The sequence below is a fragment of the Oculina patagonica genome, chromosome 4, assembly GCF_052425735.1.
Source record: "Oculina patagonica isolate OP01 chromosome 4, crgOcupat, whole genome shotgun sequence".
Taxonomy (NCBI): Eukaryota; Metazoa; Cnidaria; class Anthozoa; order Scleractinia; family Oculinidae; genus Oculina; species Oculina patagonica.
The window spans coordinates 41231719-41254570 of record NC_135761.1 but is presented as its reverse complement, the minus strand read 5'-3'; the positions used below and the strand labels follow the sequence as shown (position 1 = coordinate 41254570).

The following is a 22852-nucleotide window of genomic DNA, read 5'->3' as shown; positions in this document are numbered from 1 at the left end:
TCTCACTGAATAATTAATTAACGCATCATGAAACAACTATTTAAATACTCTGCGGTCCCTAGGGATGCATTGCTGCATTGCGGGCTCCCCGTATAAGTAGAATAGACCGCGTGGCTTTGATTTCACTGTGTCACAGCGACCGCCGAGCTAGACGATGGATCAAGGTTCGCTTGTCTTTTTAGTTTTGTCAACCAACACCAGCTCGTCTTTCGTTCCTTTCAATGGCGGAACCGGCGGGAGAACTACCTCCTTTGGCGGCAGAACCACCCGCAATTCCTGAACCGGCAGCAGAACCTGTGGCAGAGCCTGTTCTTGAACCGGTTGCTCAACCGGCGGCGCCTAATCAGGTAACATTCAGTTTTTAGTGCGTTTCTTTCGTCTATGGCTTTGGCTACTCGTTTGTAGGTCGCGTTTTCATATCGTTTCTACAGCATTTTTTGGGTTGTTTGTTTTCCTAGTTTCGCTAGCACTTTGCTTAGCATGTTTTCATGTTTGCACGTGTCCCTGGGGCTTTTGTCGGCGTTTTTTAGTATTTTGCTTCCTCGGTTCGTTCCAGCTTGTTTCCCAGGCGTTTTGGTTCGTCTCTTTCTTGTTATCTACTCTATAGTTGCCGGTTCTGCTCTGGGACCTCTTGTTTTGTTTTATAGGGATTTTTTTTTATAGCGTCCTTGGTCTTGTTTTTGTCTTTAACAAATACTTTTGTATAAACGGTCCGGGAGCCGGTGTTGTTTTTCGATATATTTATTGTGTTCGGCTCCGGGAGCCGTGTGTTGTTTTTAACGAAGTAGTCACTTGTAAACGGTCCGGGACCGTTGTTTGGCTCCGGGAGCCGGTGATGTTTTGTAAAATATTTATTGTGTAATCGGTCCGGGACCGTTCGGCTCCGGGAGCCGGTGTTGATTTTTAACGGGATATTCATTGTGTAAACGGTCCGGGACCGTTCAGCTCCGGGAGCTGGTGTTTGTTTTAACGAAATAGTCGCTTTTAAACGGTCCGGGACCGTTGTTTGGCTCCAGGAGCCGTTGATGTTTTGAACGAAATATTTATTGTGTAAATGGTCCGGGACCGTTCGGCTCTGGGAGCCGCTGTTGTTTTAACGAGATATTTTATTTTGTGTAAACGGTCTGGGACCGTTCGGCTCCGGGAGCCGGTGTTTGTTTTGAACGAAATAGTCACTTTTAAACGGTCCGGGACCGTTGTTTGGCTCCAGGAGCCGGTGTATGTTTTTAACGAAATATTTATTGTGTAAATGGTCCGGGACCGTTCGGCTCCGGGAGCGGCTGTTGTTTTAACGAGATATTTTATTTTGTGTACGGTCTGGGACCGTTCGGCTCCGGGGCCGGTGTTTGTTTTGACGAAATGTCACTTGTAAACGGTCCGGGCCGTTGTTTGGCTCCGGGGCCGGTGTATGTTTTTAACGAGTTATTTATTGTGTAAACGGTCCGGGACCGTTTCGGCTCCAGAAGCCGGTGTCGTTTTTTTTGAACAAGATATTTATTGTGTAAACGGTCCGGGACCGTTGTTTTGGCTCTGGCAGCCAGGGTTGTTTTATTGGGAGTCAGTTTTGTTTTTTAAGCAAAATATTTATTTGTGTATACGGTTCGGGTCCGTTTCGGCTCTGGGAGCCCGGCGGTTTTTGGTTTCAGGGTACGTACGGGATATTGGGCATACAATCCGGAAACTTTCTGGCTCCGGGAGCCGGATTTTCCTGCTTTGGAGCGAAGTTTCTTTGGGATACGGTCTGGTACTTATTCGGTATAGTCTTGTTTGGTACGAACATATTTTATCGTGTTTTCTTTTGCGATCGATCAGTACTGGGGCTAAAGAGGAGATAAAGAGTTTCAATGTAATGCTTCCCTTTTTTCCGTCAACCCCTAGGCGGACGATCGTATTAACTTGCTTGAGGACAAGTTGAAGGCTCTGGAGGACAGGCAAGGCGTTGACGTAGTTACCACCACTCTTGCGTCAGTCCGTAACGCTCTTCTGAAACCAGAATCAATTTACGATCCTTGGGAGGCGTCATCTCTCGTTGAGGCCCTAGTACGAGCTGCCAGGTCGTCCGCCCACGAGAAGGCAGACCACTACGCAGCCATATTGGATGAATTGAAGGGGAAATCTAGTGTCCTCTCACCCTCCGCTCATAGAAAGCTACTTTTGGGGCTTTTAGGCGACCCGGTTAGGTAGGTAGCGGTAGGTAGGGAAAGAGGTAGCCAAAGGTAGCGAAAGAGTCTTCGGCGCTTTTAAAGTCAATCCAACGAGAAGAGCCTGAGTTCCAGAGTCGTAACAGCACCCGCCACTTCAGGCGCCAACACCCTTACATCTATAGTCCAGGGAACTGTTATAGATGTGGCCAACCCGGGCATTTTGCCAGGGAGTGTGGCTGCGGACGAGGACGTGGAAACTCAAGGCGTTAGCGACTATTGTCAGGGCGTGGAGTACGATTTTTGTACCTTTCCTGTGCTTCTGATTTCTATGTCATATTTATTTATGGTTTAGCTCGTTTTTTCCTTGCGTAAGGAGTAAGGAGTTTTCCTTGTATTTTCTTTTTGGTTAATAAAGAATGTTCTCTAGTTTATTTGCGTTTCAATCCTTTTGGTTTTTTACCTCATTTCTTCGTTGACCCTGGGGGGCCTTCTCAGTGCCTTTATTCTGGTCTATGATCAGAGCTTGGGTCAACGAAGGATAAGGGGTTTCCCCTGCTTTTTGTTTTCGAGTTTTCTTATTTTTGTTTTTCGTTCGACGTGTTTTTTCCAGGACTTCGCGGTTGCCCTGCAGGAAGTCCTTTCCCGCCCGAAGCCTGGCATCGTATGGTGTGATATAAACGGGGAACCCTTATCCTTCGTTGGCCCCACTGTTTCAGCAGAGCTTGTCAGCAAAGACCCATCCCTTGCAAACTTGGCGCACTTACGTTTCAGACATCCAGATTATTTTCAGGCAGGAAGTTTGCATGAACATGTCGATTTCTGGGAACACCTCATCTCTTCAACTGGTTACGTTTGTCCTCAAGTTAATTTGTTGCAGATAATCCGAGAGGGAGTGAGGGTTCATGATTTCTCCCGCCATTTCAAGGGGAATTTTAAAGGTAGACATTATGACTCTGCTGTCCCGCCAATTTCCAGTTTTCCGAACTCTTCTTGTTGCCATCAGCATACCGATTTCATTGATACAACAGTTTTGGCTTGGGTGTCTCAGGGTGTCATCAAAGTCTACGGCAAGGTTGGCGTATGCTCTCCCCCGCATTTAGTCCTTCCTTTGACAGTCGAACCATCAAAACCATGTCTTTGCCACGACGAACGTTTTCTAAATTTATGGGTTCGGGATCTTCCATTCAAATTAGATCACCTCCCGGATCTGCCTCGTTATGTCTTCCCAGGGCATTTCCAGACAACTTTTGATGATAAGAATGGATACCCAGCACCTTAAGATTCACCCGGACTCCCAGGAATTTTTCAGTTTTTCCTGGAGAGGCTATTATTTTTCTTTCTGTACCTTGCCGTTCGGATGGAAAGCAAGTGCCTTTTTATACCATAACACAGGCCTTGTCGTCACTAGTGCCGCTCGATCTTTGGGCGTTCCCCTATCGCAGTACATTGATGACAGACATGTCGGCCAGTTGTTCCTTTCCGGCCTAGTGGATTGCCAGCCTAGTCGCCAACTCGCCCAAGCAGCAGCCTTTATCCTGTTGTTCCTTCTCATTTCAGCAGGATATTTTGTTAACCTTGCTAAGAGTTCCCCACAACCGTCCACTTTTGTTAGATTCCTGGGTTTTATCTCCGATTCTATAGTGCAAGCCTTTTTTATCCCGCCCGATAAAAAGGAGAAATTTAGAGCGTTGTGCGAAGAACTCTTGGGATCCTCTTGTGCGCCCGTAAAGAGCTTGCAACGCTTCGCAGGGAAAGCACTATCCTTTAGTCTTGCAATTCCGGCTTGCAAGCTGTATGTACGAGAAGTGTTTAAAGCAATTGCCGTCGTTGCCAAGAATTCTAAGATATCTGTCCCGATTCAGGGACCTTTGCGACAGGAACTCCAAGAATGGACTTTTCTGGATAACTGGTCTGGACACTTGCCTTGGCGATCGGAGCATCATCTCTCTGTCACAATGTTCAGCGACGCCTCTCAGAGGGCCTGGGGGGGCAGTATTAGTAAAAGATGGTCTGAGTCAGCAAATACGAGATTACTGGACCGACCTTGAAAACGATATCAATGTCCTTGAAGCTAGGGCTTTATGCAACGCTTTAAGCTCCCTTTTCACTTCTATCAAGAACACAAGGATCGACGTATGGACGGATAACATGACGCTTCGAGCGGCTTGGGAAAATGGCGGTTGTAGAAGTTCCCTGGTCAACCAGGAGATAAAAAAGATAGAAGAAATGTCTCGAGCTGGAAATTTTGCTCTACACTTGAAGTATATCCCATCGAGTGAAAACATTGCTGACGCGCCCTCCCGTTCTCTGTCTGATATTGATTGTTCTCTGTCTGAGAAGGCGTGGGCCCGAGTTCAAGCGATGTTTGGGCCACACACGTTTGATTTGATGTCTTTAGACAGTAATTGTCGCAGAGAGAGGGATGGAAGCTTGTTGCCTCATGACTCGCCTTGGCCAACCCCGTTTTCTTCAGGAGTTAACGTTTTCGCTCAACCGGTACCAGTGGAACATAATGTATATGTTTTTCCTCCTTTCGTCCTCGTGGGACCCTTGTTGCGATACCTTTTTGATCAACATCAGCGTTTCGCTTTTACCATTATTGTCCCTCGTCTACACCCGCATCGTTATTGGTGGGCTTTACTCCAGGCCATAGCAGTGGATTCCTTTCTTCTTGGAAGGAAAGGTGATCCGGCTATATTGCTTTTCCCTTCTCGCTCCTCCCCAGAATTCATTGCTAGGCCCTTACCATGGGATCTGTGGGTTTTTCGTTGCATCTGCTCCTGGTAAGCTGTGTATTTGTGCTTGTCTATATAGATCGAACGCTTATGGAAACCTGCTTTCAGATGTTCCGCCTGCTGTTACCCGAACGACAGTGATGCTAATTTTTGTCAAGCCTGTGGTAATCCCACGTCGCGTGAACCAACACAAGGAGCCCGTCCTAATGTGGACATGCCTCTGATTAACAAGCGTTTCACAGAATTCCGAGAGTCGTTTAGAAACAGACCTTATGAACGACAGAAGGATTCTTTGGAATTTCAGCTATCAAGTTTCTTACGCTCTTTGGTACCTCCAAAGAAGGTCTCTGCTGCGACCGCTGAAGATATCGTAAAGTTTTTGGTTAGCAAGGATACTGCGGGAAAACAAAAAATCCATGTTCGCTCATGCTCCAGGAAGACCTGTGATTGCCCTAAGCGTCTGGCCGCTGGAAGTGTCGATTCATATATAGGGAAGCTTAGAGCGATTTTCAATAAGTTAGGCCGTACAGGGTTTTCTAACCCGCTGGCACATCCTTGTGTAAAAGAATATCTCAAGTTTGTAAGAGAGAAGCAAGCCCAGCAACCTTTGCAACCTCGCCAAGCTGTTCCTTTGTTCTATGACAAATTCACCCGCTTGATTACCTATCTCCGTGGGCTTATTGTTGAAGGTTCTGGGCTTTCTCCTCTCAATAAATACCTTTTGGTCAGAGATGTAACTTTCTTTGTCGTTGACTTTTACACGGGCGATAGAGCATCCGATCTGTGGCGTTTAAAGGCAGATCAGCTTTTCCACCTTAAGGACAGGGAGGGGTTTCTTCTTAACTTTACATTCAGCAAAACGAGGCGCGCGGGTCAACTACGCCCTTTTGCTTTGTTACGTATTCCAAATGTACCCGCCTGCCCGGTTTTTTGGCTTAACTATTATATCGCAGCTTGTGGGTCGTTGGGTGTCCCTCTTCTCGGTGAGTATTTCTTTAGATCTTCGGAACATAAGAAATTTATATCACATCGCCCGTTTGGAGGGTCAGCTGTATCTGCACGACTTCACAAGTATCTTAAGGCCGCGGGCATCGATGACGGTGAGACCCCTCACAGCTTCCGGGTAGGGATTTCTTACACCCTCAAAGGCTTGGGTTGTACTCCAGAGCAGATTGCCCAGTACGTGGGTTGGCGAAGCACAGAAATGGCCCTGTATTACACGCGCCATTCTAATGTTTCCACTTCGTTGCAGTTGCTAGAACGGGTAACATTTAACCTTACTTCAAAGGGCTCTCAGCCTGCTCCGGACCTCTCTGACCAGGGAAATTTGCAAAGAATTTTGTAAGGTTAAACTGTAGCATTTCTTGACTTAGAGTTTTTTCTCGCAAGTGCGCTTTATTTTGTTATTTTCTGTTTTGTTTCATTCATTGTTAGTTAATAAATCTTTAAGTTTTGGAGTGTTGGGTGTTGAGTATTGAGTATTGTGTGTTTTAGTGTTTGGGTATTGAAGGTTATGAAGTCGATGTACGTTTCAGGGAAGCCGGAGGCCTGGGTTATAGCAGACTGCCTCAGGGAATTACAAGGAGCGGATCTCTCTCCCATAACTTAGTTTCATGATGTGTTAAGTAGTAGACAGTGAGGATATAATACTATTCTCACTGAATAATTAATTAACGCATCATGAAACAACTATTTAAATACTCCGCGGTCCCTAGGGATGCATTGCTGCATTGCGGGCTCCCCGTATAAGTAGAATAGACCGCGTGGCTTTGATTTCACTGTGTCACAGCGACCGCCGAGCTAGACGAGGGATCAAGGTTCGCCCCACCCTCCTCCCCTGGTGTTGGTTGACAACTCCTCACGTCCCTATGGCCATCCTCGCTGTCTACCTCTTTACACAACAATCCGCGGATCTCTCTCCCATAACTTAGTTTCATGATGTGTTAAGTAGTAGACAGTGAGGATATAATACTATGGATGCTTTTGAGCAGGTAAAGAAGTGAATGAAAAAATCTGCCAATGCAGGCGTCGTCAAAAATTCAAATGACTTCGTATGGTGAACTTTGTACGTTTACAATAACACTGGAAATAAAATTATATATATATCTGTGCTTGCTGTTGGGCTTCTTACAAGAGGAATGTGAAATACAAGGTAAAAATCGCTTGTTAGCAAAAAGGGGACCCCAAAGATTCTAGCAGCAAAGTGCAATAGGCAGTGTCCGGCCTTGAACAGGGTGTTGTTGTCATGTGATGGCTCTCAACTAGAGGACATGACCAGAAAATCCGAGCTTAAAAATTTCACTCCTGATAACAGATGCTGCACTTCAAAACCGAGAGGATGGGGAAAGGGGAGTAAAGGAGATGTAGAGTTCACTCTAGTGATGGCTTCAAAAATTACAAAACCAAGACATGCGTCTGGCTTACCTGGAAGGAAAAGTAGAAGCATTGACTCTCAGTTTTATGATCCTAGACCATCTAAGTTCCAGAAGCTTGACGTTGATGAATTTATAAAACTAAGACAAGATCTTCAGGAAATAAATGCTAATATACCAGGAAAATGAAACACAGGACAGTGTTTAGCACACATAAACAAACTCACATGCGAAATTTGGAGTTGTTTTTGCAATGTTCATTTCAAGGGAAAATCACTACCGCCCTTTTTGCACCCAGCCCTTCAATTATTATTATTATTGTAAACAATAATGAGGTTTTTTAATCAAGGTCAAGTGTTATCAGCTGAAACCGAAAAAACAAATTTATGTTGATGAAAGAGTGGACAACAAAAAATACACTGTGCTGAAATACAGGTATTAAGTTTGTTTATCCTGCACAGAAATGTTTAAGTATTTATTATGTTTACATGAAAAACAATTGGCTGTTTTAATTTTTTCCCTCTCGTAAAGGTGTTAGTCATGATGAACCTGAAGCACCACGGCAGCAGATAGGACAGCCCAGAGATTTACCTCAGTGTGGCCAGTACCAGCAATGGCAATAATGGTAAACAGTTTTTCTATTTTTGTTTTCACACCAAAATCTATGGAAAAACTGTGCTGAATAAAGAAATACCAGTCAGCAAATACCAGAAAAAGATGACAACCATATGTCAAAGTTGGTGTTCATTTCATTAAAAAGCTGAAATTGTGGGTAAGACTTAAGTATTTTCTGTTGCAATGTTTAGTGAGTTTATGTTTGACAAAGAGGACTTCTAAGGATGACTCAATTTGGATTTTTTTCCGGGGGGGGGGGGGGGCAAAAATTGAGTTGCTAAATTCTGGGTGCTGCTTATCTGCAGGTGCGGCTTATCTGCGGGTGTTTATGGTGTTTTTACATATGTTATAGAACAATTGTGTTAGATGTTAACAGGTAAAGTGTTTATTTCTTTATTTTTTCATGAAGGTATCAGACATGATGAACCTGAAGCACCATGGGCACATATAAGGCAGCCAAGTGATGTTCCTTTGGCCAGTAACAGCAATGATAATAATGGTTAGTTTTTTCTCTTATATGCTTGATGTACATGTGTACTATTAAAGAAATTCTATTTTGATATTTGCTTTTTTCTTTTCTTGTAGTTATCATACACGATGAGCCTGAAGCGCCATTGCCACAGATAAGGCAACCCAGAAATGATCTGGGGCCATTAACAGGAATGATGATTGTAAACATGTTTTCTTTTTGTATAATTACATGCATGTTCAAGCATGGTTGATGTGGTAATGGTCAGTTTGTAGGCATTGCCACTGCCAGGTTGACGCATACGCATGGAGCTTTTCTCAGTATCAATCAACTTCAAACGACGATTTATAACAGTGTTAATTTCAGACTTAATCAGTTCCTTTTCGCGTTTCAAAGGTTGCTCTACAGAGTCACATCGTTCGGATTGCAAAACTCCAGCTTTATAAATATAAGTTCTATCCGTTTTCCTCTCAACCTCGTGTAAATCAATACAAATCCGAGCCAACTTGTCATAAAGATCACTCAAATAATAAATCTCCCTAGCCAAGACTCCGGATAAACTCCTAGTAACAGCCACTTTCTTTTTCCAACAACGTATTGTAGAGGGCTCCATACTTAGCCACTTAGTCTCTTAGATTTTCAAAAGCTAACGTCAAAAACTAACGTTAAAATAAATGACGACAAGCGCGAGCCTTTCTCGTAGCTCGAGCACAAAAAAGCAGCCATTTTAAAAATTTTTTGCGTAAGTTAAGCATCTACGCCATGTAACATTCTTGTCGGTTTTAGCAAGCACATGACAAAGGTTTTGTACACCAATTGCCATTGTTAGGTAAGAAAGACATCTATTTGATTAATTACACAAATGATAAGGAAACTTACTCGGTTATTTCCTCATCCTGCATCCCACGAAAGCAGACGAAAGCCAACAGAAGCCACAATCAACAACATGGAGACTCCAGAATGGGTCAGGAACGTAAAGGTATTTTGAACATTTAACAAGCGCTGCAACTAACGAGGATTTCTAAGTGTCAACATGCACGTAGGGCTCAGCCAATGGTACCAGTGGCGTCGAAACGTGTGGTTCAATGAGTTTTTCCCCTAGTCAGAAAAAATTTTTTTGTTTTTTGTTTTGTCCTGGCATTTTGTTTGTTCGCTCATATCATCCTACCCGACCCAGTACCCCTCTGCTTTTCGCGTTCCCGTCCCGCCCCATTCCCAACTCATTGGCCATGTATACCTTAAGAGTCCCTGATGAGACAAGGTATATACATGTTATCACTTAGCTTCTTGTTCATATTTTGAAGTGAGCTCACTCTAGGAACTTATATAAGCGAAAATTCTAATAGCAATTAGCATTTGTGTGAATAGATTGTAAAAATCTTTTACATATAGCTCACACAAGATCAGGAGGATGGATGCAGAAAGGCACTAGCCTTTCTGGACGACCAGTCGCTCGTGGCTGCCGCAGAAAAGGCAGAAAAGGATCAGGAAAGACTCGCGAGAGTTATAAAAATTAAAAGAATAAGGGCCAGGGTTGTACGGCTATCGAAATTGTTGGCAGCTGAAACCCAACAATTGGACAGAGAGATCAGGCTGTTGCAAAAATTGTAACTTTATTCAGATTTGTACTCTCCCTTTGTAAGTAGTGCATAAATTTCTATTTAAACCCATTTGGTGCCTTTTGCCCATTTTGTGCCTTTTGGTCATTTTAACATCGAATTTGTGTATTTTTATTAGAACCTTTTCGGGGATTTTTTTGAAACTTGTATGGAAAATTTCTGTATGTTAGCAAAACTGTACTTTCCTACTTGAATATAAACAAGAATAGAATTTCTGTATATTAACTAGAATCTTTTGACACCTGTAGAGAAAATTTTCTGTTTGTAAACAAAACTATACTCCTTTGTTATATTAGGAATAAAATTTTTTTGTACCGTTGGGATATTTCCTTGGTGCTGGCTATGTCATGTTAGAGAAATGCTATATTTGTTTTTTCAATTTATTATCGTGTAATGCAATAGGAAAATCATTGAAAATTCTAATTTTAGAACATTCAAACTTGTGTAAATAACATTGAAGAGTCCAACTTTATGTCTTTTGAAGCCTTTAAAATGCAGAACCACTTTCCTTGAGTACTAGCGTCCACAGGAAAAACAAGCTGTCTTCATCATCCATGTCTGCTAAAAAGTATGGTCAATCTAAGGTAGATAAAACAAAAGACAGAACCAAGCATTATTAATAGTTAAATGGAAAAGGAAAAGCCAAGAACTGACACTGACACTGTTATCTACATGATATAATGCTATTTTTTCCGTTGGAAGTCAAACCCAACAGACTTATTTGTATTATGTATTGTGTACAGTTTTTCGACTCATTAGGTTCCAGCACTTAGGTTCCTAAAAATTAACATTTAAAATATTATTTAAGAGTGAAATTCTCTATTTTTTTAGAATTCTAAGTCACGACTATAAAATCGAGATTTTTTTTATTATGTCAAAAAGACCCTTTGGGGGAACTATTTTCGAAAATATTATATAATACTTCCAGCGAGTTTTATTTTTGGAGTAAACGAGGAAAGTTTGTAATTTGAGCCCATGCAGTCTGTACACCGAGAAAAAATAATTAATTGAGAGCAATTTTGTGGCATTTTCGATGCGCTTGTTCTCAAGTTCAGCAACTTGCCTTGAGTTCATTTTCACATGAGCAATTAACCATCCTTAGGTCTTCCTTTTGAACAGAAAATCTTTATGAAATATGTAGCTGTTTACATCTTTTTACCCGTTTAAAAATTCTACCGATCGCAATTTAATTTACATACCAAATTTCACCTAACTTCAGAGGGCCAGAACTCTAAGGGTATACGTTTTTATCGGCAAAACATGGGTTCTTTGGAAAGCTTAATCCTTCCTTCTAATCATATCCGAAGCATTAGTTTGGCCCGTAAAAAATAAGTGAGCTAGCACGAAAAATATATAGGCATTTTTGGCATGTTTCGGCCATTCTAATTCTGCAGCTAACCGGTAAATGTCGAACCAAATTGTTAAAGCAAATTAAATTTGGTCTTATACTCTCGCCCTTATCAGTTTCAATGAGTTTACTTTTTTGCCACAAAACTACAATGTCCTAATTTTAAACAAAAACGAACTGTAAAATTAAACAACAAACAAGACACTCGTACTCACCTCGTGTTGCCGTTAATTTATGCGTGGAAAGAGACTTGCCGCTTCTGATGTTTTCATTTCCACTGAAGCGTTTCCGTCCACTTCTTAACTTATATATATAAGACTACACTTTGTACGCAATTTGATCTGAATTAAGACGACATTCCTGACGTTTAGCAAGAAATCATATCCACCAAAACAGCAAATTCGTGCTATGTGCCGTTTGTTCGGTTCGTGTTTATTATACTCGTCACGCAAGAGAATTGATATCATATTTCCAACTCAAGTTGTTTATTTCCTACGTACGTGACATATGGACGACCATTGAAATAACCGGAGGGCTAGCAGGTGTGTTGACTTTTTCCAAAAACAAATCTTACAAGAAAAACGGAAGTGATATGCATAATTTAAAAGGGGAAAAATAGAAAACAAAAGGCAAAGAAAGAACCAGAACTAGCAGCAGTTGTCATCTTTTTAGGAGAAATTTTTTTGGGGGGTGGGGGGGGGGGGTCGGATAGGGGTCATATTAGAAATTATGGATTTTGTGGGGGGAACAGGGGAAAACTTTCTGATTAAGAAAGGGAAAATATATTTAACAGGCACTTTCTACCAGAACTCCCTCCCCACCCGATAAAAACTGAACGGTCCCAGGAGCCGAGCTCCTAAATGTCGCTTAATCCAAAAAAACAAACCCTATAAATGAATAACAATTATGATATTTATAATAATTCTTGCGTAAATCTTAGATGCGTTTCAAAAAAGACCTTTTACCCCTCACTACCCTCCAGCTATTTTTAATGGTCCGTCCATTAGGTAAAAATCTGCGTCCGCATGACCACAATGTGCACTGCGCCAAACAAGCCGTGGCGGATACTGGATCTTTCCGTAAGACTCAGTTGTGACAATACACTGTAATATTCCCTTAAGAACATGTAAGGTCCTCAAAAAACTAGCAGCAGTGGCTCGAATTATCAATTAATTCAACTACAACACATTTTAGGGTACAAAGAAATGGATCTGCCGCTAGAAGTTCACAAAAGTGCGCTAAAACACGGAGGCGCGCGCTACTTCAACGCCGATTTCACTTCCAGTGTTCACGTTCCCCTTGACATGACCAGCGGTTCGCAATACGCAACTACAAAAATACGCTTACGTTTTCTTGGCATTGAAACACGCTCACAAATATTTCACGCACAGTTTAACTTGAAGTGTGAGGATACTATCAATCGCTAATCCGGAACAGAGCGCCCGCCACAGGAACAACCAGCCACAAGTTCCTCCAGCATAGCTATATATGGAGCCTTCTTCCTCTGACCGGTGCTTGGGAACTCCAATTCGAACTTTTCACAAAGCATTTGCAACAAGCCCAGTTTAAGTTTTTTCAAGGTATTGTTTTTGACCATTTCACAGATGTTATATTGGTCAAATGTTATGGGATGATCAGCCTGAATGCTCGTAAGGATTTCCTGTCGTGCTTCGCAAAAATTGGACTCTTCCTGAGCAGCACAAATGTCGTCTTCTGTTGGCACCACTTGTTTGCGAACTTTAGCTGCGAGTCGAGAAAAAAAGGAAGTGATTTGTGTAACTGTAAGAAACTCTGTTGGTTGAAACAGGCGCTTGCCGTCGGAATCCAGGGCTCGCCTCATTTCCCTGGCCACTGCTTCGGGCTCAGCCTTTCTTCCAGAAGTCTGTCCAATGTTAAATTTGGCTTCCAAATAATCTTTTTGTTTCTCGTTGAAACGATATGCCTTCTTAGACTCTTTCAAAGACCAGCCTTCTTGTGCAATACTTACTACATCATTCTGAAGCACTGATGTTGTCGTCAATGTGGGCATAATTGAAACTCCCTCCTTCAACCGGCTAGCGTATTCGATCTTCGCGAGGTCGAGCAGTGAATGCCTTTCTAGAGATTTTGCACATTTCTCGAGGGAGAGGTGACGTTCCAGGCTCGATATATGCTGGAATACCCGTATGCATCCTTCCTGTGGACATGGAAAGGCTGCCGACCTTGAATCACTCTCTTCTGTCGGAGTTTCTTCCTTCACTTCTGCATCCTTCGGCTTGTGATCGGTCTTCTTGGAGACGAACTTGAAACCCCCAGTCGAATACGAGCCTTCTAGCCAGTGATAATCAAGATCTAAAATGAAAATTGCTTTCACTAAAAACGCGTCCCCCAAATGCCTACATGTATCCGGGTAGGTGCCTCCCAACAAAGTGGTGATATTCGGCTTCCGATCTAGATCTGGGTATTTAGTTTTAAGGGCGATTTCTAGAACGGGGTATATTATTTTAGGCGCACAAAAGTTTCGAGTTATTAGCAGCCAAAATAAGCTGTTAATTTTTTTTTTATAGAATGAGGTACGCAAATTCTTACTAAAAACGTAACCTAAAATGGGATGCTTGTTTGGCACATATCCGGCCATCCAAAACATACCTAAGTATTTCATGACTGAGCTACTTTTGGAAACCACGAAATTTTTTGAATTACCATTAACTGTAAGCCAAATAAATGAAGATCACTGACCTAATGTTGATTGTGTGTTATTGTGAGATTTGGTGGGGTTTTGGGAAACCCCACCAAATCTCACAATAACTGACACCCAATCAACATTAGGTCAGTGATCCTTATTTATCTGGCTTACGGTTTATTATAATTGAAGAACAAACGATCTCAATTCAGCGATTTATGGAGTATTTTTTTGCGATCGTTTGAATCAAACCGAGAACGACCGTTGTGAATTATATCTATCTATCTATAAACGAAGCCATCGGTTAGTCTGCCTGTGGTTGCAAATAAATATGCCTTACATTTTGCTGCAGTTGCATTACGATAACGTAACCTATTTCAGCAGGAAAATGTAAAATAATTTTAAGGCAATGATCTTTCATTTGGAAAAACGGACTTTTTTAAAATCTATAGTTTACCTGTGTCCAATGTCACGTCAATGAGCTTTCCTCTTCCAACATCGTAGGCCCTCCAGGCGCAAAGTTTTCCATCTTGGAACTGAAAGTTATTCAATTTGCTGATCCCCACAATTTTGGGCTGTTCAGAAACACAAGTTAAGGAGTCGTCAAGGGAATGTGAGACAAACACTCTGACACCTTCGATGCCCCCATGCGAGAGAAGAGCCTCTTGCATCTGCTGTGCGGTTGTGACGTCATGTCCTTCATTAATGTACATCCGGATATGACTCTTTGCAGTTGCGGCCAACCGGTCTGCCGCCCCTTTACCCCCCTGAGGGTCACTGAAATCTAGGCGATCCACTTTGACTCCAGTGGTCTTTTCAATGGCGGGACATGCTAACACAGTGCTTGCTGAGTGATAGCATCCAGCGTTGTCCTGCCTCAAGAAGACACGCTTTATTTCTGGGTAATCAACTTTCAGGGTGTTAATGACATGCTGCAGAATGACAACCACAGTGGAACTTTCTTGGTTAGATGATTGAATGACATTGATAAACCCCTGAGACTGTAGCTCACCATTCACTCTTCGAAATGCGACAGAAATATGCCATGAGATGCCTCGTTTCCCGAACCAATCGGACTGTGATTCTCTATACTTTTGGGGTAGAAACTTCATCGCCCAGTCATTTACTACTAGAACAGTGCTTTCATCCAGGAGGGCTAATACATCAAGGCGCGCTTGATCTTGTCTGACAGTGCGCATAAGGTGGCACTTCCAAGACTGGATAGCCAGTTTTGCATTCTGACAGAGGAACAACCCCTCGTCTCTATCGTCTTCGTTAGAGAATGCAGTTTCTAGTGAAAGCTTCTCGATGTCTTCAAGTGTTATCGCTAAGGTCGCGCACTGATCACATTTTTCGTCATGGCTATGATTGCAAAATAACCTCAGGTTTGGATCTGAAGAATCACTTAAGGAAAAAGAACTGCAGTGTTCTGCCACAGGAGAGCTATCACTGATGTGCACCTAAAAATAAAATGTTTAAAAACAGTAAACTTACCGGAGACGATTCTGGAAACATGTGAGAGATATTCTGGCCTTTGCTCTAGGCCTTGCAGGATTGTGCTAGCATAATTTTGGAGCAAAAAAGCATATTTTTTTAAACAAGCAGGCCTACATAATTAGAAATTTTTAGCACTTTTTGGAGCATAAATTCATAAAATTTAGGAAATATGGTGTATTTTCTACAGAAAAAAAATCAAATTTAGGGAGTATGTTCTTGCAATGCGTGTTTTAGCTAGGCTAATAGTAGTATTGACAGCTGACGGCCGAGACAAACTGCCATAAAACAAAAATAGATTTACAACAACAGTGTATCTGGTGTCATTATTGCGCGCCTCTATCTACAGAATCTACGTCATTTTGCGGGCATAATTTCGAAAATGAGGAGAATAATTTCGGAGTTCTGGCATAATTAATTTCGTCACTGCTAGTAGCATAATAGGCCACTTTTAGTAGCAAAATCCGCCAATGCCTACTGTGGTCGCATTGCACCACTTAAAAAATACAGTGGTGTTAAAAACCCTGCACACATAATAGATGGTAACGTCGTAAATGTAATTTTCGTATTCCTTTTTTCCCCTTCTTCTCTTTTCTTAAACTATCTTAGTATCTTTACCTTGAAGTCGCACTTCAGGTATAATTTCCCTGCCTTTAAAGCTTCCTGTAAGCCAACTACCCTCTCTTTGTTTGCTCCATTCTCTAACATCTGCTGTAATAGATCTGATAAAGTATCAAACGCCCGTGCACCTTCGGCAGCAAAGTAGTCTAGGCCTTGGAGAGATTTACGCACCGATGCACTGCACTCGGAAAGGATCCTTAACATCGTGCTTTCACTGAAAGGTGCAAAACCCGTGTCAGAGCAGTACTGTTTGTACTGCTTCACGATTCGTTGAGGAACCAAGGTTCGGATGATATTGGGAACCTCGATGTACTGACCAGATGATAAACGCAAATTCTTTTCACCGAAAGGAAGATCCTGGACAAGATGCGGACTAGTGATAAAGCACAAAAAGTGGTCAAGTTGCTTGTTGGTAATTCGTAATCTTGGCGCGGGTTGTTTCGGAACTGGAACTGCTCTCCCATAATGCAGGCGGTGCAAGTTTGCAATGGTATAACGATACTGTGACAACCCAGGGATAAATGTTGCTATCGCTCTGTAGCTCGCGACGCCAGCCATACATGATAAAATTTGTCGTCTGGTATCCCAACTGGAGGCATTGTTATATGATTCAGCCAAAGCTTCAAGATAGCATCTCTCAGACGGATGATACCCAGTTTCGGAACCCAACATCACATTAACTTTTGTAGACGTTTGCAGTTCAAGCCACAGAGAAGCGGGATCATCAGGATACACAACCTTGAGAACGGAGGAGACTATTTCCGAGGAATTTGCTACGTATCTTTCCCGTGTTTTTGCACTAGCTTGGGTCCAACTTAACCATGGTTTTCCCAAGGCTTTTATTTGACACTCTTCAAGGAAAGCATTCAGTTTTTGCCGTTTTAGCTCAAAGGGAGACTGTCCAATTTCAATCGAGGACGATGTTTCACTCGTGGCTTGTGAAGATGGAACGAAACTCTCGTCTCCGATCTGCAGGCATTCCATTTCCATTGTTAATTCTTCCGCTCCTTCTGATGTCGTACTCATTTCTCCCTCCTGTTAGAATGCAACGTACGTAACCAACTTAAACTGAAAGTAATTTAAAGCACTGATACCAAAGTTGACTTAGTGGATATAAACTACGAAGATTCCCTCATGTTCTCAGGAAGGGACGTATACTCGAGCGCATGCCCAAAAAAAAGAACGAGCGAATTTTTCTCGCCCCTGACATCTTTCGGTGCAAAGGAATTTTGCGCGTACTCGCGTAATTGCCTATCTCTGAGAAAATTGAGGCACCACTAGTAGACTAATGGATTTAATGCTAGTTAGGATCTTTTCATTAGAAAAAAAAGATAGCTTTTTGTCATTCCACGTCATTATTACCTGCGCTGATTCCAGTTCACTGCTTTCTGAATGGTCTGTGTCATATTCAGTTTCAGATGTGGAAGGTACCATTAGGCAGGAAGAGGCCTCCAAGGAAGTAGCGTCTGAACTTGGTTCCAGTGTCGAAGTACTGTCAATGAGGCTTTTTACATGTTCCCTGCATCGCTTGCAAATTGCTAAACGAAAGAGAAAGATATTTTTCACTGCTATCTCACATGATGGGTAGCACGGTGGCCTACTGGTTAGCGCGCCGGACTCCGGATCGAAAGGTCCTGGTTCGAGCCCTGGCTGGGGTCACTGTGTTGTGTTCTTGGGCAAGACACTCCCAGGTGTATAAATGGGTACTGGAGAAATAATGCTGGAGGGTACCCTGGGATGGACTAGCATCCCATTCAGGGGGAATAGAAATATTCCCAGCCGATAAATGCAACCGAAACCGCGATAAACTCTGGCAGTATGGACCGCTTGCCTCGAGGCTTCCTTTTTTTAATGTCACATTTTTGCATGGTTTTGTAAGTTAGTAAAAGAGGGCAAATTTACTTTAAAAAATGATAAATATAAATACTCCGTGGAAGCCTAGCACCCACAAGTTGTATTGGCATGTCGATTATGTCAACGTAAAAAAAAACACAGACATGAAACGCAGTGGACCATGATGTTTTGGCTGTTTTCAAAATACTTATTTGTTGGTAACCTCGTGGCTATTATGTCCCTGATAATTTGTGGCAAACAGATTACTTGAAAGAGTCCCGCTGGGAGGGGTACTCCCTATAGTGGACTATTAGTATACAGGGAGGGGCCGACCGAAAGGCGCTCCTTCGGGGGTATATAAAAAGATAGGAATTTCCACGGTTTGGGCGTATGGTACAAGAGGGTATTGATAAGAATAATTTAACTACAAAGATGAAAGAGGTGCCATTTTAAGCAAAATGAATGATATTTGAAGTAAATCCCGGGGTGAAGCCTTTTTGTGTAAAAAAGAATGGGTATACCTCCCCTGCCTCACCCCAAATGGGGCAGTTTCTAAGTAAACATAAAGAAAAAAGTAGTCTCCCCTGCAGCCGTTGCGTGACTAGAAGACAAGTGTATGTACTCACGAGTTCCAACAGGATGAAGTTCCCCAGTTTCGATGAATACGAAAGACGATTCCCTACTATTCATTCCGCGGTCTCCCTTCGCTGTCAAAGATTTGTGACCAGCTAATTGATTTGGAACGCCGCATCTCACTTTTCCACATCTCCAACGTAGGCCATATTTCTCTCGATGATGAGGGCAAATTATCATTGACAAATGGTGCTCTTCAACTCTAAATATACCTGAGAAAAGTAAGTGTAAATGTCACGAACAAATAAAATGCGGTCGTCCCATGAAATAAAAAGTGTTAAATATGAAACAAATCAGAATTTTACCTGCCCTTGTCAGCAACAACGTAGATTCATCACAAATTGCTTCATCCGGTCCAATTTTCAACGACGTCAAATGCGAGGAAACGTCTTTGTTGCAATCACTTATGACGACGCATTGTACATCTTGAGGATCTTTGGAACTAGATCCACAGCCTGAAACGCTTTCGAATAACGCCGAATAATTGCAGGATGCCATGTTAAGTAATCAAAACGCCAGAGAAATTTTGTCGGCCCGTAAAAAGCGAAAAAAATATTATTTATTCTTTCTAAATGCATTTTATTGACATTTTGATTGACAAGAACTCGTTACTTCTTCAAACAGTACGCACTATAAATAGCTACGAAGAAAAACGAGACAAACAATGAAATTAAATTATTTTATTTTAAAAGTAAGGAAAGCTTTTCAAATGCTTCAGTAAAAAAATTAGGCCCTCAATTTTTTACAGAACATGCACAAACTTACAGTACGAATCCAAATTCAAAACAGAAGTTCTTTCCTTCCGGTCACCCGTGCACGTGATTCAGCTTGTTTTCCTCTCTATGGCAATTTTCTTGCGTGACAAGAATAATTAACAGGACACGATGAAAGGGCCCTGTACACGAATGCATCGTTTGAAAGATATTTTATTACTTGCTGGATGTCCTCTTGACTCCAACTAAAGTGAGTTATTATGAAAACTAAAAATAAGATCAACGGAAACGGTCAACAGCGACAAATATCTTTCCACGCAGTCTTCCGCACATAAACGGCGGCACGACGGTGAGTGATTGTTTGTTGTGTTTGTTGAGTGCCTTGTGTTTTATTAAAACAATTCGTTTACATTAAAAATTAAGATATTGTAGTTTTGTGACAAAAAAGTAAACTCATTGAAACTGATAAGGGCGATAGTATAAGACCAAATTACAATATAGTCATGTATAGTTCGTCGTTACCCGGTTAGCTGCAGAATAAATATGGCGGAAGCATGTCAAAATTGCATATATATTTTTCGTGCTAGCTCACTCATTTTTTACGGGCCAACCTAACGCTTCGGATATGATTAGAAGGAAGGATTAAGCTTTCCAAAGAACCCATGTTTTGCCGATAGAAACGTATACCCTTGGAGTTCTGGCCCTCTGAAGTTAGGTGAAATTTGGTATTCTAATTAAATTGCGATCGGTAGAATTTTTAAACGGGTAAAAAGATGTAAACAGTTATATATTTCAAAACGATTTTCTGTTCAAAAGGAAGACCTAAGGATGGTTAATTACTCATATGAAAAGGAACTCATGGCAAGTTTCTGAACTTGAGAACGAGCGCATCGAAAATGCAACAAAATTGCTCTCAATTAATTAGTTTTTTTCGACGTACAGACAGCATGGGCTCGAATTACAAATTTCCTCGTTTACTCCAAAAATAAAACTCGCTGGAAGTATTATATAATATTTTCGAAAATAGTTCCCCCAAAGGGTCTTTTTGGCATAATAAAAAAAATCTCGATTTTATAGTCGTGACTTAAAATTCTAAAAAAATAGAGAATTTCACTCTTAATTATGATCATTTTAGACAAGGGTAGTGGTGGAGCCTTTCATTAAACCAGTAAAGAAGAAATCTTTTCCTTACTACTAAATGATTACTTTTGACATGTTTTTAAATAATTGACCTCTTATAATACACCGGTTAAGAAAAGATCTTTACAATAACTAACTCCTTTTTATACACCAAATAGGATAAAACTATGCAATATAACAACAAAATAATATACTCCTGCTAATACAGCAAAAGTCATTTAACTATATGAATATATTACCCCTTTCATTACACTAGTAAAGATGTAATCTTTACTAAAAAACAACACCAAATAAGATAAAACTATGCAATATAACAACAAAATAATGTACTCCTGCAAATACAACGAAAGTCATTTAACTGGTATGAATATATTACCCCTTTCAATACACTAGTAAAGATGTAATCTTTACTAAAAAACAACAACAACATAACAGCTATTAATTCTGAGATCTGCTTTTGCATGTGCAAAGGCTGCAACTCTCAATTATTTAAACCTTTTTAATTAAGGGATGATGTCAATGCCTAATGTTTATATTTTGTTTCTTAACATATATAGAAAAAAATGTTTTATTTAACAGGGAAGTTAATTTGATACCATAAATACACAACCATAAAATGTTACTTTGAGTTAAGTGAAGTCCACAGATTTAAAATGTTATTTGTTCCAGAGCTCAGAGACTTTGCTACATTGAATCTACCACCTGATGCAGCATTACAATGAGTCAAATTCTGAAGCACACTGTGTTGTTTAGAAGGCTCAAAGAACTTGATGACATTATTGAAAAAAAAAATTAACCCCCCCCCCCCCAACATTGACAAATTTTTCTTCAGGGTCTAGCATATGTTAGTACCTTTGATTCTTTTTGATGGAGGAAGTAAAAAAATGAGCACAAAGTGGTCTTTTTTCTGATGGGGTTAAGAAAGAAATAGGGTGTTTCTGATAGGGGGCATCCGGGGGGGGGGGGGAACTCGCATATGAAAGTGACGAGGATGCTCATCGTCTCTCTTAGGGGTGTAAAATTTGGATTTTTGGTATCGCTTTGGTAAGAAAGAAATCAAGTGGCCGAAATGTTTCAAAAACTTGTTATATGGGACTAATTTAACCTGTATTACCTGCTGTTACACAAACAATAGTTATTCGAGCACATAAAGTATAAAATTGGGCATTTCACCTCATTTGCATTTCTTTTGATCTCAAATAACTTGTCGTGTACTTGTCATGATCTGAGGTTCAAGAAATTAGAAAACTCTTGATTTGTATAATGTTATAATAGATTTTCTTATATGTTCCTTTCCTTTGTTGGGAAGTTTGGAGCTTAACTTTAGTCATTCATTGTGCCCTTGGTAAGGTGGGTACGTTGATGGCACTATGTTCAGTTACTTCCAACCTTTAATACATGCATGTAACTAACACATTTTAACTATAATCCAAAATTTATTTTGTTGTGGTTTGATTTTAGGTTTACATCCTAACGTCAAAGATGTTTTGCATGTTATAACTGGCAAGAGAGAGATGCCAGCATTGCTGAGGGAAGCATTCACACAGACAGGAGTATGAGCCTACCAGATCCTGAAACCTGCTTGTGCTCAGTGAAACTACCAATCACCCACAATACGCTGGAAGGTTCTTCGATGTCACCATTAGCGTTCAAGAAGTTGAATATGGCTCATGATCAAATGTTGTGGCGAGAAATACTTGTGACTGATCCTTTACGCGGGACCAGAAAGAGTACTGTGGCCAGAGGAACAAAATGGGAAGAAGTCGCTGAAAATTTACACAAAATAAAGGAAATTTGATTAAAATTATTTGATAAAAGTTGACACTGGTTTAAAATATGCGCAGGATGTTTCGGCTACTGCTGTAGCATTCTTCAGCAATACGTAAATTTAAAATGGCGTCCCTGATGTTATAGGAATAATAATAATAAAAGAACTAAAAAATGCAGGAAAAGGTGGTAAGGAATGTACTGAATAAAAAGGGGGGTGGAAACTCTAAAAACGCAACTAAAAAGGATAGAATAGGTGGTGGTATGCAATTAAAAATTAAGTTTCTTAAAAATGTTCGGGAATGCTACGTGTTCATTAATAGTGTTTCCATCTCGGACTGAGTGCCACGCTTCGAGGAAAAGTCTTTGTCTCCAAACTGAAGACTGGTCCTAACGTCAACATTTTCCAGATCAATTTCATGATCTGGCGTTTCCACCCCCTTTTTATTCAGTACATTCCTTATCACCACTTGAACTTTGCAATTGTGAATTTGGACAAGTTTGAATTTTTTGCACGTGAATATTTTGTTTCGTTTCGCTTGTTTCGGCCATTTCCGTTGTTTCGGCGGTTTTGTTTCAGTTGTTTTGTTTAAGGGAAACATTATATGCCTTGTGGTTATAACACTTGCTCTTCATGCGAATGCCCGAGTTCACAGGCACATTATATCATCTAACGTGGGCGTAAAA

At 41.1% G+C, this 22852-nt stretch overlaps 2 protein-coding genes and 1 long non-coding RNA gene across 3 annotated transcripts in view; 2 read left to right on the top strand and 1 right to left on the bottom strand.

The window, feature by feature from the left end:
- LOC144647894 (uncharacterized) overlaps positions 1–7874 on the top strand; it is a 29337-nt gene extending 21463 nt beyond the window's left edge. The window contains exon 4 of the mRNA XM_078507580.1: positions 7783–7874. Coding sequence (XP_078363706.1) covers positions 7783–7874 — 92 coding nt within the window. The remainder of the gene's footprint in view (positions 1–7782) is intronic.
- Positions 7875–9200: 1326 nt separating this feature from the next.
- On the top strand, positions 9201–10110 carry LOC144650201 (uncharacterized). The gene is made up of 2 exons (XR_013570047.1): positions 9201–9314; positions 9728–10110. It is a non-coding gene; the product is annotated as an uncharacterized LOC144650201 (long non-coding RNA).
- A 651-nt stretch (positions 10111–10761) lies between these two features.
- Positions 10762–20018, bottom strand: LOC144650200 (uncharacterized). The gene is made up of 5 exons (XM_078509855.1): positions 18539–20018; positions 17442–17617; positions 16077–17114; positions 14422–15424; positions 10762–13633 (listed from the first exon to the last, which is right to left on the bottom strand). The coding sequence occupies exons 1-5, from the start codon at positions 18723–18725 to the stop codon at positions 12726–12728; spliced, it is 3312 nt and encodes a 1103-aa protein (XP_078365981.1). The 5' UTR covers positions 18726–20018; the 3' UTR covers positions 10762–12725.
- Between the last annotated feature and the right edge of the window lie 2834 nt (positions 20019–22852).

Bases quoted from the DNA above. Each gene is read 5' to 3' on its own strand.
- LOC144650200 (XM_078509855.1), bottom strand. From the start codon at position 18,725: ATGATAATTTGCCCTCATCATCGAGAGAAATATGGCCTACGTTGGAGA. The intron at 17,618-18,538 runs GTGAGTACATAC...TCTTTCGTTTAG, and splicing joins ACTTCATCCTGTTGGAACTC to CAATTTGCAAGCGATGCAGG. The intron at 13,634-14,421 runs GTAAACTATAGA...TTTTCATTTTAG, and splicing joins TGACGTGACATTGGACACAG to ATCTTGATTATCACTGGCTA.